Source organism: Amblyomma mixtum, chromosome 1, assembly GCF_055824585.1.
Source record: "Amblyomma mixtum isolate Tamu chromosome 1, ASM5582458v1, whole genome shotgun sequence".
Lineage (NCBI taxonomy): Eukaryota > Metazoa > Arthropoda > Arachnida > Ixodida > Ixodidae > Amblyomma > Amblyomma mixtum.
The window spans coordinates 162874719-162891773 of record NC_143012.1 but is presented as its reverse complement, the minus strand read 5'-3'; the positions used below and the strand labels follow the sequence as shown (position 1 = coordinate 162891773).

The window sequence follows — 17055 nt, the reverse complement described above, 5'->3', positions numbered from 1 at the left end:
AACTTCCATGGCATTCGACGATCCACTGAAGTTCTTTTGGCAGACCTCACTGTGTGCTTTTTTCCAATCTTGATGTCCATCCTCACCTTCTTTGGGACCATAGTTGCAGCCATGGCAATAGCTGCATTGCACAGCAAAATCCAGCACCAACCCAGTTTCCAGCTCGATAGCAATGCCGAGCCCAAAGTGTGAGGTGTGGCCGCGTTTATGCCAAGTTCCGTCATAACTTACACACACGTCCAAAAGTTGAGTGGAGCCAGCAACGGAGTTGATTGCCCTCACAGCCGCTCCGGCTTCGCGCATGACATCAGACGCAGCTTCCATAGCGGCTCTGTGCACCTTCTCCGCTACTGTCTGGTATGTTTTGTGGTGCATGGGCATTGGCGCGTCCATACCCGCAAAAAAGTTTGCCATGGTTTTGTAGTTCATGCCGCAGTTACGGCTTGCAACCACGAGGCGCAATGAAAGCTCAGGCTGCCGACTGGACTTCACAGGTGGAGCATGCGCGGCCTTCTTGACTTCACCACACCATCTACACATCACGACAAACTCCAGATTCACACCCGCACCGACTTCTTCCAAGTCCAACGACTGTCCGCGACAATGCGGGCACAGAAGCGATGTTACCACCGCCTTGATGGCTGTAACTTTTACAAAACGGTAGCCGCTGGGCTCCGGCGTTTCCTCGCTTTCGTCGGCAGGACCCTGGCAAAGTAGCGCGACCTTTCTTTCAAATGTTGTCAATTGGCACTCACCACCATCAGCAGAACCAGTAGACATTTCCATAGGTGACGAACCACCATCGGAGCTTGAAGGGTTTGCATCGGCCGCCGGCAGCAGGCTTGGGCTTGGCGAACGCACAGGCAGACGCTCACTTGCTGGCGGTCGCCCAGTGCTGTTTAGGCCTCTCGCTTTCGTCGTGCGTTTTCGCTTCCCAAAGCTTTTCCGTGTCGAAGCCTTCGTTGCGGGCATCTTCGGGTCACACCACCAGCCACCCGATGATCGCAATAAGCTCACAGAAGGAAGATATAGCAACACATAGCAAGCGTCGAGCGCAACCAAAGCGGGAACGACTCTAAATGGCGCGAAAACAGCGTTGGGTGGTCACGTGGTACATTTCCGCCAATCCGAGCTCCTGTTTCGGTTTGCCACCCACTGCTTCGGGTCGAGTTCCTGTTTCGGTTTCTGCGGCCAGTAATATGCCTTTCTTTTTTAGTTCTTCGATAGTTGCCCTGCATAGTCTCGATGGAAACAGCGCGAAAAACAAACTTTCTATCACTGGCATTCACTTCACGTTCGGTTTTTTGCCCGCACCGCAGCCGCGTCTTGAAAAGAGCGTTCACAGACGCCTTCGACGGCAAATGCGCCCCACCGCGTCGTGAAAAGAATTCATTTTCTTCTTTTCTACTTCTCTGATAACAACCAAACTTGGTGAGAATATTCTTCATTAAACGAGCAATCCAAAACAACTCAAGCTTTAAAACACATTTTTTTTCCGAAAATCGGTATTTTAGCCCCGCATCCCCCCTTAAGAAGATTCCGCACATATGAATTATACATACTAATCGTAAATGATCTTGTCCCAACAAAAAAAATGGCTGAGGCTTAACTTGGTTAAGCCTGGAGAATGCGAAGCATCATCGTGTCGCGTAATTTGGAGGCGCACAACCACAGCGACGGCGCGAGGTGGGCCCCCGTTTCTCCACTGTCGTGACGTCATCGTGTCACGTGGTGTGACGTCATGTATCACGTGATTTGGAGGCGCACAGCCACAGCGACGGCGCGAGGTGGGCCCCCGTTTCTCCACTGTCGTGACGTCATCGTGTCACGTGGTGTGAGGTCATGTATCACGTGATTTGGAGGCGCACAACCGCAGGGACGGCGCGAGGTGGGCCCCCGTTTCTCCACTGTCGTGACGTCATCGTGTCACGTGGTGTGACGTCATGTATCACGTGATTTGGTGGCGCACAGCCACAGCGACGGCGCGAAGTGGGCCCCCGTTTCTCCACTGTCGTGACGTCATCGTGTCACGTGGTGTGACGTCATGTATCACGTGATTTGGAGGCGCACAACCACAGCGACGGCGCGAGGTGGGCCCCCGTTTCTCCACTGTCGTGACGTCATCGTGTCACGTGGTGCGACGTCATGTATCACGTGATTTGGAGGCGCACAAAGTGAAGGAAAAGAATTGGGGCGAGCACTGACCCTTGTGGCACGCCAGATAATACTGCTGCTAAATCCGACTGGCTGTTTTCAAAACAGACAAACTGATGTCGATCATTTAAGTAGGCTTTTATCCAATTAGTTATTGATCCGTTTCCAAGAAAGTGAACTAGCTTGTAGTGAAGTTTAGAATGAGATACCCGGTCGAATGCTTTTGAGAAATCAAGGAATACCATATCTATTTGCCCCCCTTTGTCTATTGTCATAGCTAGGTCGTGGACAGTTTCTACTAATTGCGTTGTCGTGGACAAACCTTTTCGGAAGCCATGTTGATTGGGAATAAGTAAATTGTGGTTTTCTACAAACGTCGTAATGTGCTTCAAAATTAAATGTTCTAAGATTTTACAAGCCGCACATGTAAGAGAAATAGGGCGATAGTTGGAAGCATTTGCTGTGTCTCCTGATTTATGTACCGGAATTACCTTGGCTATTTTCCACATTTCTGGGAGTTCTGCATTTTTTATTGATTTCTTGTATAAAATAAGCAAATACTTGGAAATCCATTGAGCGTAACGTTTCAGAAATGCGTTCGGTATATTGTCTCGGCCTGCCGATTTTTTCGTGTCAAGACTGAGAAGTAGGGCAAATATTCCTTCTTCAGTTAGTGTTATTTCCTCTAGTGTATTTCTGCTGTCGTTAATATGGGATTCTATCGTATGGGTGGTGCCATCATCCAGCGTAAACACAGATTTAAAGTAATTGTTAAAGGAAGTGGCTGTGATTGGTGCTACATTCGGATCAGGTATACTCTTTCTAGTCTTTGAGTTCAAGTACCGCCAGAATTTATGAGGAGCCGTCTTAATAAAGTTAGAAAGAGTGACGTTCATATACTTCTGCTTGGCCGCTTTCACAGCTTGTTTTAGTGCTTGTGAATGGATGCCGATTTTCGTAGCGTAACTTGACAAGTACAGTCTGCGTTTCAGCTTTCTTAGGCGTGCAATTTTGCGCTTCAGATGTATGATCCCTCTGGTTATACATGGGTTTGTTCAGTGCACTGCCTTGGCTTTCTGTGGGATATACATAGATACGCAATCTTGTACAATTGTTACGAAAGTGAGCCATAACTGGTTGACAGACATTGAGGGATTTTGGGAACTAACGCAGAAATTTGAGTATGACAGTTCCAATTGATCAAGAATGCTGACATCATCCGCGGCTGACCAGTCAAGAATCCATGTTTTTTGCCTTTCAAAAGAAGTCGATATGCTTAACGGGAGGACACATAATGTAGCCTTGTGATCTGATAGACCATCTACTACCTCGCTTGAATAGTTTGCAAATTGAACTATATCGCTAATAAACATAAGATCAAGAGTGCTAGTACTTTCTTTTGTAACGCGCGTCGGGTCGCGGATTACTTGCATGAGACCGAAGTTAAAAGAGATGTCAAGCAGTGCTTTTGAGCTAAGTATGTCTGCATTACCGTGATGGAGTGTTTCCCAATTGATACCGGGAAGGTTAAAATCGCCTGTAAGGATAACTTTTTTTGACTCGTTTAAGTGGTGTTCCATGTAGTCTGCCATCAGGCATAACGTTTCGTCGGTATCATCAGGCGGGCGGTACATCGTGCCTAGATAAACCAAGTACTGACCCACAGTGACTTTGCACCAAAGCGCTTCAACGCGAATCACGTGATTTGGAGGCGCACAACCACAGCGACGGCGCGAGGTGGGCCCCCGTTTCTCTACTGTCGTGACGTCATCGTGTCACGTGGTGTGACGTCATTTATCACGTGATTTGGAGGCGCATAACCACGGTGAAGGGCTGAAGTGGTAGCTAAAGTAGTATGCTTCGCATAAAAACAAGCTGGTGCAGCCTCTGCAAGTGGAAGCTTGTCAATAACACACATGCAAAGACTTGAGCATAAAAATAGCACACATTTAACAAAGACTGCTAAAAAGGAAATGAAACAGGACAAGAACAGATTTATGAGCCACAGAGATGTCTAAACTGACCACCTTTCAATAACTCTCAGATGCAAGGAGTAAGGCAGTCGTCCACGTAACAAAAATAAACATATTTGATATCAAGCATTAGACCTATCAGATGTGCTACATATCGGTTCCTAGTTTTCATGTTCCCCTACAGCACCGTGCTTCATGGTGAGTCGAAAGTTACTAGCGTAAAGAAAATGGTTTGGACACCACACTCCCGTCGTTAAAAAACGTGGATTTTTCTTCTCTGGCTATGAGGACTTTAAAATGAAGGTTGAAATACAAGCGTCTTGTAGGTTAGTTTTTGCTGCCCTTTAAATAAATGGGTAGAGAACACCTCATTCATTCAGACTGTTTGGTGCCCTCACATTCACATAATTTCACGATGAAAGATACAAAGCACGGTATTAGTTGGTTTACTCCATTTAAGCATATTAACATGGTGATTAAAGGCTGTACTTCAAGTCAGGCTAGAGTGTGCGAAAGTCCCTGAATAGAACTCCACTGCAGTTGTTGAAATATGCCCAATGATTACTGACGTCGATGGGTGTGAGGGCCGAACAGAAGAAAAAAAAAGGAAATTCACCGCACCGGAGAAAGTAGTTATTCCGCAGCGATGCACCACTGTTGCGATGAATAGGCGCTGTCGACACATCAGCGCAACCGCGTGCGAAGACAATGAAACACCACGACAGACTGCGAGCGCTTCGTAGATTCATCGGACGATAGAACTATTACTGAGGCCATTTGATAGTGATGAACCTCCCTTTTACCTTCAAGAATATTGCTGTCTCGTGAGAACCGTTGTCTGCGGTACGCTTGACAACCTCAGCGAAAGATTTATCTTAGGGAAAACAACACGCATCAGAAATAAAGACACACTGGGACATGTTCTTCCATGAAACAATGAAGAGTGTATGTATGTAACACAAGCCTCTCTCGAGACAACTATTTAAAGCTACACGAGTCCAATATCGGCCGTGGACGATAGTTTTCTGAGTTTGTTTTAGTGCGAAGCGGCGTTCGCGAGTTGCAGGTCGTCAGTGTAACTGACAGAACCATTCTCATCTGTGCACGTAATTGTGAAGCATCACAAAAGCGTTTTAACGCGCTCTTGACGAGGTGCCTATATATACGAATGCGCTGACCTTCATCAAAAGAAGGGAGCCACTCACACACGACCACTGCTTCAAAGCCATCCTAGCTGTAAGTTGCGGCGACAAATTTGTGGCAGGTCGCTAAGAATCAGGCATTGCGAGGGTTCAGGGCAGAGTTTCGTGCACAGCGCGAGGACAACCAGCGTCTTAGACACAAAGTACCGTGGCGTCAAGACTCGCTATCGTCCAATAGGTCCAGACGTTTCAGTGTAATGCCACAAGCCCGATGGGTTTCGTTAGCAGCCCTAAATGTCAGCCGGCCACAGCAGAAATCGCCCCCACGTGCCTCGTTCACTAACCGCTCGTTCTGGCGTGCTTTTCAGATATTGCTTAGTCATGGAAACAGACCTGCCAATGCGCACCTAGCGAGCATACTAATATTGTGAACGATGCACTCCAACGAGCACTGCAGCAGCAGATTGTGCATTAGAGTGAGCTCCATTTGATCTAAACATAGAATTTTGAGCTGAGCAAACATTTAAGACATTCACACAAAGGATGACAGTAAAGCTCCACAAAATATAATGTTGTAGCAATGTACTGCAACTGCACTGGAAGTATTAACTTCGAGGAGCATTCTTAGAGAATAAATCTACATATTATACGAAGAAAATTACCGTATTGTGAAATTGTAGCGAGATTTGGAGTGTGACAAAACAAAGTAGTCCTTAACTTCTAGCCGCATGCAAATTAGTGAGTTCATGACCCACAGAAGATAGTATAATTTATGTGAATCAATACTTACTGCGGCCCTTCTTTCTTCACAGATTGACCGTAATGATGAGAGTCCGGAGATTCATCGCCATAGCAGTGCTTGTGCTGACCCTCCTAATCGCCGTGGACGCCCGCCGAGTATGTATCACACATTTGCATTTCTGATGGTCCGCACTTCCATCAGCTGCAAACGAAGCAATGCAAACCATTGCGACAAATGCTGGTGCTTCTAGTCAGCAACGCATAGTTTCGGAATTACGTACATTGACAAGGTTGTTGATCAGGGACCCATCGCGCACGCACCCCGAAGCCGGTAGCTTGGCCCCCTTGGCTTAGCGTGTTAGCTTTTTGTCGCGGCTCCTCGAGCGGCCCCCATACCGGCGCCGCCGAAATGGGCTTGCTTTGAGACAAACGCGGCAGATGGCGGCAACGACGGTTAACCGGCAGGGAGGAGGCCCGGCCTTGACAGGTCGCGTTCGGGCCACAAGACGCGGCCGATGCGCGAACCCCTGGGGTTTCGAAGGGGGGGGGGGGGGTAAATTTATTGTTTTTGACAGCTGGGCGCATGACCGACTGAATGTACAGGAGGCGAGCTACGAAAGGACGAGCGCGACCACGGCAGCGCGCGGTTCGGACTGAGTGTTCGAATTCCCTGTGCTTTGCTGGCATTTTTGCGCGTTTGTGTCTCTGTGCTGCATCCAAGCGGAAATTCGTAACGTCTTCTTGGAATTCGCGCGGTGCTCTTGAGACAACAACTTTGTCGTCACCCGCGTGCTATTGGCTCTTCGGTTTAAATGAAATTCTCCTGCTTTGCCCTGACGCACATTTTCTATTGATTACAAAAAGGGTCCCCAGATTGCTGGCCAAGGGGATTTAAGGGCGAGTTTTTGGCGCGAAAAGGGGAGATCGAGAAAGGCCGGGGTGACCGGCTGAGAACGGCTGTGCAAAGGACGGGTCGCTGGTGAGCGCTCGTGCAATAAAGTTTATAGGGTCCCGAAGAAGTTGTCCAGTCTGTTCCACAACGCGTTGCCGGTTCACCGAACCATCACAAGACTTCAAGATCACCACCATCGATCTTCGGCCACCCACATCGATCAACACTCAAAATTAACTGGCGCTACCAGCGACCTCTTTCTGATCTACTCTGCTCGGCCGGTCTCCGCCGGTCTCCCCGTCCTCTCTCGATCTCACCCGGTCTCTCCTCCCGTGCCGGTCTCCGCCGATCTCTTCAACCTCTCTCAATATCCCCTTTCTCGTACAGCTCGATGTTTGAAAAGGAACGGTGCGTGCAATGGGTAGCGAATATATTTCCACCGAGACGGCCACCGCGACGGCCACCGCGGCCACCGGCTGAGAATCTTCATTTCTATCAGTGGGCGTGGATATAGGCGCTCGAGCGCAAGGTAGAGAGACTGCCTCTCAGCACTGTATGCAGAGCGTTCACATAGGATGTGGACTATATTCTTGTCGCATGCGCAGACGGTACATGCAGGGCTATCCGCTACACCAATTACAAATGAATAATGGTTGGTGAAAGCTCCACCAAGCCACAGGCGATACAGAAAAGTTGCGTCACGTCGTGGTAGGCCGGGTGGAAGCCATGGCTTCAGATCAGGGTCCAGGGATTTTAAAAGGGAGCCGCAGAATTGGCCGCAATTCCAAGCGGCAAGCATGATCTCCAGCGCAAGTGCGCGAAGCCTGCCCGCTGCGTCTGCTCTCGAAAAGGGGATCGACACACAATCGCCTGCTATGCCACTGTGTCCTGGTAGTCATGGTAGATAATGTCGTGCTCTTTATTGATGGCAAAGTGATGTAGTTATTGGATTTCCCCGACCAGTTGGTCATGGGCTCCACGGCCAACAACAGCTTGTAAGCCTTGGAGGGCTGCTTTGCAATCGGTGAGAATAGATCACTGCTGGAGGCTTTGCTGATTAATGTGCTCAACGGCGACACGAAGAGCGGTTAGTTAGACACCTGTCGGAGAAGCCTGGTGAGCTGTCCTAACTTTGGTTTTTGTAGTCCTTGAGGGGATAACCACGGAGCCCGAAGAAGTCATGGTGTTCACTAAGCCGTCGGTGCAGACGTCCACCCGGTTTGCATGGTGCTCCTGGTGAATACTCGATTCTGGTGAATGAATACTGGTGGAATTCACCATGAGTATTAATGGTCAATGCTCATGGTTTTTAGTTCTGTCGCGATAAATCGATCTTCTTTCTGACGTCAGGTATTGAGAGAAGTACATAGTGTTGACGCAGGTTCCACAGTGGGGGGACGGTATATAGGTGGCTGTAAACTGGGCCGGCAGAATGGCGCGATGTGCATCAATGGTGTTTGTAAACGATGTGCGCTGTCTGTTGATAGGAAGACTGGTAAGATTTTAGAGGGAACCAGGAAGGTGTGCCGAAAATGTGCCCTCAGTACGTCAACTGTTAGGTAGGTAGTGATTGGATTTTCTTGGGCGATTAGTACGGTTTCGGTAGTAGAGGAACATTTCCGCATTCCTAGGCAGGTCTGGAGAACTTGAGCTTTACGAACTGGAAAAACAGCGCAATGAAAGACGACACAAGAGAACGTCAAAACACCAGCGCTGACTAACAACCAAATGGTTTATTGCTACAGGTGAGGCAGCATATAAATGAAATGGCACGAGTAAAAACACAAGAAAAAGCATGAGAAAAAAGATACCGCGCCACGACACAACCACATTGCGCTGTTTTTCCAATTCGTAAAACATGTACAAACCAGCCCGTATTTGCCCTCTCCTGGAACTTGAGCTTGAACACTTTGTAGACTTCGTATGTCGGTTCTTCTAATGTTTCCAAATGCAAGGAGGCTGTGCCGAAGGAAGCTTCGTATGAAGCTTCCCGTTTCGCCAATATAGGTAGCGTGACAGCCTTGACACGGTATGTTGTACACCACAGCAGGGTATCTTGAGAGATCTCGGCGGTCTTTTACTCGGATCAGCTGTTTTTTTTTTTAGCTTTGCTGGCAGGCACATCATAAATGTGCAAGCCATAACCTTTGAAAATGCGTGAAAGTGCTTCGTTCACCACGGAAGCGTACGGGATCATCGCTCACTTGGTTTCTGGGGTTTTCTGTTCTAGGCCAAGTTTTGAAGCGTGAGCGGAGCGCTCAAGGATTTTCAGTAGCTGCTGAGGTTTTCCGTTGTTTTCAAGATTTCGCTTCACTTTGTTCACTTAGCGGCGGCGTTTTTCCGGGCTCAAGCATGGGGTGAACGCGCTTGTGTCCAGTAAGATGTGCTGAAAAAGTTCAGGTACTTTCCAGTATGCCTCGGTTTTCCATACACAAAGGTTTCAAGCATAGTGTTTTTCCTCTGTACGAGAATATCAAGAAAAGGAATACTTCCGTTTATTTCTTCTTCCACGGCAAATTGCACTGCTGGCTGGATTCAGTTAAATATCGTAGGAAAGGCTGTACGTCCTCGCTTTGTAAAATGCTCAGTCTTCCACGTAGTGCAGGAATAACTTCGGTGCCAGTTCGAATGTCCAAACAGCTGTGCTCTCAATGGCTTCTAATGGAAGGTTATCACAGATTACAGAATACGAGGTCTGTTAGAAAAGTATCCGACCTTTGGCCGTTGAAAAAAAACTTGCATAACTGGAGCGTTGCAAACCTAGTCATCTTTAAAGTAGTCTACTTGGGACTCCACACACTTCTCCCAGCGGTGCTGCCATTGTGGGAAGTATTCCGAAAAGGCCCATTTCGGAATGGAGTTTAGCTCAGCTGTCGTTGCAGCCATAATGTTCTTCCTTGTCTGAAATCGCGCTCCTTTCAATGGCCTTTTGATTTTGGGAACCAGCCAGAAATTGCAGGGGCCATATCAGGACAGTAAGGAGTCTGTTGAACTACAGGAGTCTGGTTTTTCAAAAAAAATCTGATTCGAGTGCGAGGAATGTGCAGGAGCATTGGCGCGATGGGTGCGCCAATTTCCTGTTGACCTCAGCTGCGGGTTCTTGCGCCGCACAGCATCACGTAGGCAACGGAGGACATCCCTGTAGTACTCTTTGGTCATTGTTTGACCCTGTAGAGTGCGTACTCGTGGTCTGCCACACAGAGGGTGTCAAAGAAAGCAGTCAGCATCACTTTCACATTGCTGCGCAATTGGCGTGCCTTCTTAAGTCTTGGTGACGTGCAATGCTTCCACTCTGACGACTGGGATCTGGTTTCCGGGTCGTACCTGTACACCCAAGACTCGTCACTAGTGATTATGATGTTGATGAAGTCGGGGTCACTGCTTGCGGAATCCAGCATGTCCTGTGAGACTTCAACACGAAGCTGCTTTTGCTCCACCGTGAGCAGCTTCGGCACGAATTTCGGCGCAACTCTCTCCATGGCCAAATCTTCGGTGAAATGGAATGTGCGGAGACATTGCTCATGTCCACCTCTTCCTCAATTTCTCGGATAGTCACGCGACAGTCCCGCATCACCATAGCGTTCAGTTCGGCAATGACCTGGTCATTTTGGCATGTTGATGGCCGATTGGAGCGTGGCTCGTTCTCCACCGATGTGCGGCCATCTTTAAAACAATTGTAACACTGCTTAAACTGTGTGCTGCTCATAGCAACTTCACCGAAAGCCGTCTGAATATTTCGAATGGTTTCCACTCGGGTGTCGCCAAGTTTATGGCAAAATTTGTTCCAGTAGCGCTGCTCCTTTCACTCCGCCATTTTCCTTGCAATAAAAAACCGACGAGAGCACTGCACACTCCCTCACTCAAACGCTGCTTCCCAGCGACTGACGCTATCGGCAGGCGGGAAAAAATTCATGCATGCGCATGAAGGTTCAAGGTCACCTGATGCAAGCGCGCTTGTCTCATATTCATCAGGTGTTCGCAAAAAAAAATAAAGTCGGATACTTTTCTAACAGACCTCGTAGATGCTCCCATTTCTGTGCCGGGGCGCTGCCTGCAGAAGGTTCCGTTGAAAACAAAATACCAGGTTATTGAAGTTCCGCCCACGACTGAGTAGGGAATGCTCAGTAGAATCTAGCTTGTGCGAGGAAAAGTTGTAGTCCTTCGCCCATTACTTCTACAGACGACGACCTACATTAACGGCTCTCGTCACTTTGAGGAAGAACTAAAGCAAATATGGATTGGAGAAGAAGACGTCGTGATTTCATTTGGCGTGAAATCTATGTTCCCGTTAATCCCTGTGGGCTTCGCAATACAGTTTTGCAAAGAATCTCTTTGCGCGGAGACACATTGCCTTCAATGGCTCTGTTCGATGTGCACGAGCCATGCCGCCCCTTGCAATTTTGTCCCGACAATGCATTTCTTTTCCGACGGAACTTTCTACAAGCAGCGCTTCAGCATAGCATCGGCAGGATCTATTTCCGTGGTGTGGGCTAATTTCGCATTAGAAGCCAGTGAGAGCGCAGACGTTTCCACGTTGAAACTGGAATCGAAGTCATTCCTGCGCTACGAGGACAACTGTTTGAGCATTATATAGCGCGAAGACGTTCATCCATTCTTACGACATGTAAACTCAATCCAGCCAGCACTGAAACTTACTGTGGAAGAAGAAATCAACGGATCAAACCTTTTTCTTGATGTCCCCGTCCAGAGGAAAAACACCATGCTTGAAAATTCAGTGTATCGAAAACCGACGCACACTGGAAAGTACCTGAACTTAGCACCACCCCTCACTGGACATAAGGGGTCGGTCGCCAAATTGTCCTTTGATTGCTCATTCACCCTATCTTTGAGTCCGAAAAACAGCTGCGAAATCGACAAAGTGAAGAACACATCACGAGCTAGTTGGTTTTCCATCACAAAGAAAACAACGCAAACTTCACGAAGGACGCAGAAAGGGGAGACGAGACGCAGGCGCTGACCAACTACTGAAATTTCATTGCTCTGACACATTGGTAAATATGCTCAAGGCATCAAAAACAACAAGAAGGATAAGACATGACTCATAGACAATCGCAGCAGGAAACGAGCAGAAAATTATGGCTGCTGAGCTGTCGAAAGGAAACTACATTTCTTATGCAGAAGGGCCACGGATGGGGTGCTGACACACGGTCTTATAGGCTCGCGAGTTTTTTGGCTCCAATTATCTCTCGCGTGATTTGGTCACTGCACCTGCTCAGCACGCTCGTGTCACTCAAGTGAGGAGTGCATTTACAGTCGCGGCAATGAACGCCCAGATGGCCCGAGATTCGTGTGCTTACATTGTAGTTGTGCTCTGATAGCCTTTTGTTAAGGCATCTGCCGGTTTCGCCTACGTAAGCGTGACCACAAGACAAGGGAATTGAGTAAACTACGCCTTTAACACAGGAAAGAAACCGATCGTGATGATTTGTGGTGCAGCTAACGTATCTGCGGCCCATCCGATTTACACGCTTGCACAGGCTTGACAGACGATCTCAGCTTGAAATGCTACATCTAGTCCCACTTTTTTCCCGATCTTTCTCAGTGGATGTGAACTCCCGTGTGCGTAAGGAATCACGACGATCTGCTTAGTGAAGCAAGATCTGCAAAACAACGGGAAACGTCAGAAGCTAATGAAAAGCCAAGAGCGCTCCGCTCTTGGCATCGTCAACATCGCTTCATCCTCTACTTTTCAAGAACATGTAACCGGTCACGTTCAGTGCTAAATAATATTCGATGTTTTGTTTGCTCATTTCATTAAAATCCGACCCCTTATGTAATAACCACGTTACAAGGGGGCATTTAAGGAAAACAAGCTGAACTGAACTGAACTCACGCTTCCAGACTTGGCCAAGAACAGAAAATCGCCGAAACCAAACGAGCGAGTATTCCGTACGCTTCAGGGGTGAGCGAAGCACTTTCATGCATTTACAAAGGCCGTGGCATGCACGTTTCTCAAGTGCCTGCCAGCAAGTTAAAATAGCAGTAGTAGGGCTCGGTAAAAGACCGTCTAGATCTCTCAAGATACCCTGGCGTGGTGTACAAGATAAGGTGTCAAGGCTGCGATGCTGCCTATATTGGTGAAATGGGAAACTTCAGTTCAGACGAAGGCTCCAAGAACATCATAATTACGTCAATAACGGCTGCTCTACATTTAATGCTTTGGAGGAACACAACGTATCAACAGGACATACCACTGATTTGGACGAAGTATCCGTCATTGCTCAAGAAAAAAACATCATCGCGCCTTCATTTAGAATCATTTCATACACATCACACGAAGCATGGTCTTAACAGAACACGTGGAATCTTCCAGAAACGGACAACCGGTCACTGTTCTGTTTTAGCCGTACTTCAGCCACCATCGTTCCATGCAGAGCTCTTTGTGGTCAAAGCAGTCTTACAGGCCCCGAAACGTTGTGTTTCTATTTCCTTCAAGAACCTGCAAGGGCGTGTTAGGTGCCTGGGGCGGAGTCTAACACTAGATGAGGTTTCTAGCAAGTCCTGAGCATACCAAGTGCACAAAACATTAAGCACACAAAGGGCTGTGCGAACGTGGATACCTTGATGAGGCCGACAAACCATTCGGAACTCTCAAGCTTTCCGAATCCAAAATATTCACAACGTAGTTGTCAGTTTCCACGCATGCGGCAAATAACTTTCGGCGTTGCGTTTGTTCTCTGAAGCCATGATTCTCAGGATATCTAAGATTGGGAATTTATCAGTCAAAGTGGTTCAATTGTCTTTGTGGCAGCTTCTTCCCTGAGGAAGGCGGAAACTATGAGAGAACTGTCCAGTACCCGTATGCTGCTTTGCTTTTTGCCAGCGCATTCTAAAGAAAGACAGTGGGCTGCTTCTCTATCGCGCTAGCCTTTCGACTGCTGCTTTTTGAAATTTAAACATCCGGTCAAAATTAAACTCACCCACCAAATCGTAGTAATCACAAACCGAGCAGACTTCTGCTTTAAGTTAGCCGCAACCTCCCAACTACTTCAGTCCCAGTGAAAGGAAATATTTGACTTCCGCAAGCATTATGGCTAAATAACAGAGAAAAAAAGGTGGCACCGTCTTAGATGAATAATTATGTTATGTCTGTCCGGCTATCACATGTTCATAATGATTAAGCACTGCTTTTAAAGAACCAAATATACTTCATTTCCCTTATTTCTGTCAGAAGTCATTGAGTTCACAATAGACATTATGATAAAGGTTTCAAAGTGTCAATGCACGCAAAAATAGCAAGCTATAATGGCATTTCTGAGACGTCGCTGCGAAAGGGGTGCGTCGAGACGACGAAAGGCTGTCTGGAATGCTGGTGGCGCTTTCATGCTGCGGGCTGATTTTCCCGACTTGAGTGACCTTAGTGTCAGAGAGGTCGCCACCAAACCACTGCGCACAGCTGTTTTCAATCAATCAATCAATCAATCAATCAATCAATCAATCAGATAAATTGTTCTTCTCTTCACCTTAAGTACTTTCTGTCTTCGCCATGTAGTAAGCCGGCCCTCCCACTGCAAAGAGCATAGCCGTCATCACCATTATTCTCCCATCCTTATGGGCTGCGTGATTGTAGGCCTCATTTTTAATAACCAGGCTTGCCTCTGCTAAGCTTTTCCTCAAGGAGTTCGGCACACCTGTCGCTTGCAGTACTGAAAAGTCAATTATTTGCACTTTCCTTTTTTTCAAACGCCACCAGAAAGTCAAACCCAAAGAATACAAGGGAAAGTTTACGCCATTCATGAAGAAGTTCCAGAGACAGGTTCTGGAGCGGCACAACGTACTGAGACCAAAGCACGGTGTTCCGAAGCTCAAGCTCAATGAAAAGGTGAGTTTCGGACAGATAACTGCTTAGCCGCCCCAGGCGCACTATAGAGGGTGGCAAAGCGGTCTGGAGCCTCACCAAGAAACATGCTGTAAAGACCCATATAGGCCCTCCTTTCCATCTTGCTCATGCGAACAGAGTGCTAAGTATCGACGAAAATAAACACGGGGGACACTTAAGCTCCGCCTCCAAAGGTATGCAGCGATAGCCTTAATGGTCTGGTTTAGTTTGGTGTATGGGGTTTAACGTCTCAAAGCGACTCCGGCTATGAAGGACGCAGTAGCGGAGCGCTCCTTGTAATTTCGACCACCTATGGTTTTTTAATGTGCCCTGACACTGCACAGCACACGGACCTTTAGCATTTGCCCTCCATGGAAACGTGGCCACCGCGGAGGCCGACAGCATTAGTAGGTCCCGCCATGGGCTCATATTGCCCACACAGACATGGACACTGTTTCCACATTATGTGAAGGACCGCACGACATACATGTAAAACCTCGCTGTAGCCAAGGCGTACTACTCTGCCTCTGTGGGCTAGCGGTAGCGTGTCTCACTCGCAACACAACGTTCAGGGATTCATTCCTAGCACCTTAAGTTCAAAGAGGCTCATTTAAGCTCCCTGCACGAAAGTCTCGCCAACAACGACAGGCATATTTACGTTAGAAAAATCCACGATAGGCCGTCAGAACACTCATCAGCTCTACTGAAACACTCCAAAATCACACACAAACACCTGCAAGTCGAACCTGTGCCTAACAACATTCATCTGGAGCGCAATTAGGGTAAGAGTAAAGCTATAGCCATCTAAAAATAGTTGTCCTCTAAACCCAACACAGCAAGCGTGGATGCGGCGGCGTACTATAACCAAAATGCTTTCTCCGTAGCATAGGTCGACCGCACAGGAAAACTGGTCAGCGGCGTCACAATCACATACGCCATCCACCCATCAGAAGCAGAAGCTTCTATTGCTGTAAACAATTATAAAATCATAATAAACGACTCTAAAAGGGAAATTAGGAGCTTTGCGAAAGGCACCGCATGCAAGACAGAGTTCGAAATTCTATCCAAATTGTCGCCACACAATTTAGAGCCAATTAAACTTGTACAAGTTCCAGCTCACTCCGGCCGTGACGGAAACGAAAACGCCAACCAATATGCCCGAGAATTCGTCGGCCGGACGGTGCGTGATTTAGATCTCTGATCGGCTCGAGAATCGTCTCCCCCCCCCCAGTGGATCACCCACTCCTTAGCTCGACAATATGCAAGGAGTATACTTGACGCAACTACAAACAGGTGCCTTTAATAAGCCGTACATTTATTCCTAATTTGCCCTGGACGAATTGAGACCAGACTGCTTAAAGTGCACGACACGCAAAGCCACTCTCGATCACGTTCTTTTTGAATGTCCCGCTGACAGACCCCCGAAGCATTACGACTCTCCAACCTAGAGCAGAGGGACACTTCGTTGTCCAGCTTGATTCTAAGGTGCAACTACGTGCGACATACAGGGCCGAAGAGGTCGCTGCAAGGCTGTGCTCTGTAGCCACCTGCCATCCAGACTGGAAGGGAGGCTACCATGAACTTTAATGTAAACATCCTGCGATTCCTATCCTCACACGCGGGTTCGATCCCAGCAGCGGCGGTCGAATTTCGATGGAGACGAAATTCTAGAGGCCCGTGTACTGTGCAATGCCAGTGCACGTTAAAGAACCCCAGGTGGTTCAACTTTCCAGAGCCATTCGCTACCGCGTCCCTCATAGCCTGAGCGGCTTTGGGACCTTAAGCCCTATAAAACGAACGAATTTTGCGATGAATAAAGCTGTTTAACTACTACTACTACTCACATTGGGGCTTAGTACTTGTGCTACCTGTTTTAGGCATGAAGTTCTTCTCGGAACAACAGTTCTGCTCGGAATAGTTTCGGATATCTTTACCGCCTTCACTAACATCCGGAAAATAACGCAAGCATTCAAATATCCACAAGTGGGTCCGTTTCTCCTGAAGATAAGTCAGTGTTGCGCGAATTGCCATGGGCTGCTTAAAAATATTAGAATAGTACTATAAACAATTTGATGCTTGAAACTGGTCGCTAACAGCGGACGGTTTCTCTTTCTTTCTGATTTCTTTTGCGCAGCTAAACCGCTTCGCTCAAGCAAGGGCCATCGAAATGGCAAGGAGGGTAACAGATGACCAAGGTTGGCGAATATGGCACATACCATTCTATCCATATGGTGAAAACTTATATTGGGCTGAAGGACAACATCCCACAGGTAAGCTTGTACTGGGTGGCGCTTTCCATTGCTTTCTTCAGTA

The 17055-nt window shown here is 47.7% G+C and overlaps 1 protein-coding gene across 1 annotated transcript in view; it reads left to right on the top strand.

The window, feature by feature from the left end:
• The first annotated feature begins 6094 nt into the window (after nucleotides 1–6094).
• Nucleotides 6095–17055, top strand: part of LOC149369597 (Golgi-associated plant pathogenesis-related protein 1-like) — a 28714-nt gene continuing 17753 nt past the window's right edge. Inside the window, exons 1-3 of the mRNA XM_089575977.1 lie at nucleotides 6095–6166; nucleotides 14617–14745; nucleotides 16877–17027. Of these exons, the coding sequence (XP_089432103.1) occupies nucleotides 6095–6166; nucleotides 14617–14745; nucleotides 16877–17027 (352 nt within the window). The remainder of the gene's footprint in view (nucleotides 6167–14616; nucleotides 14746–16876; nucleotides 17028–17055) is intronic.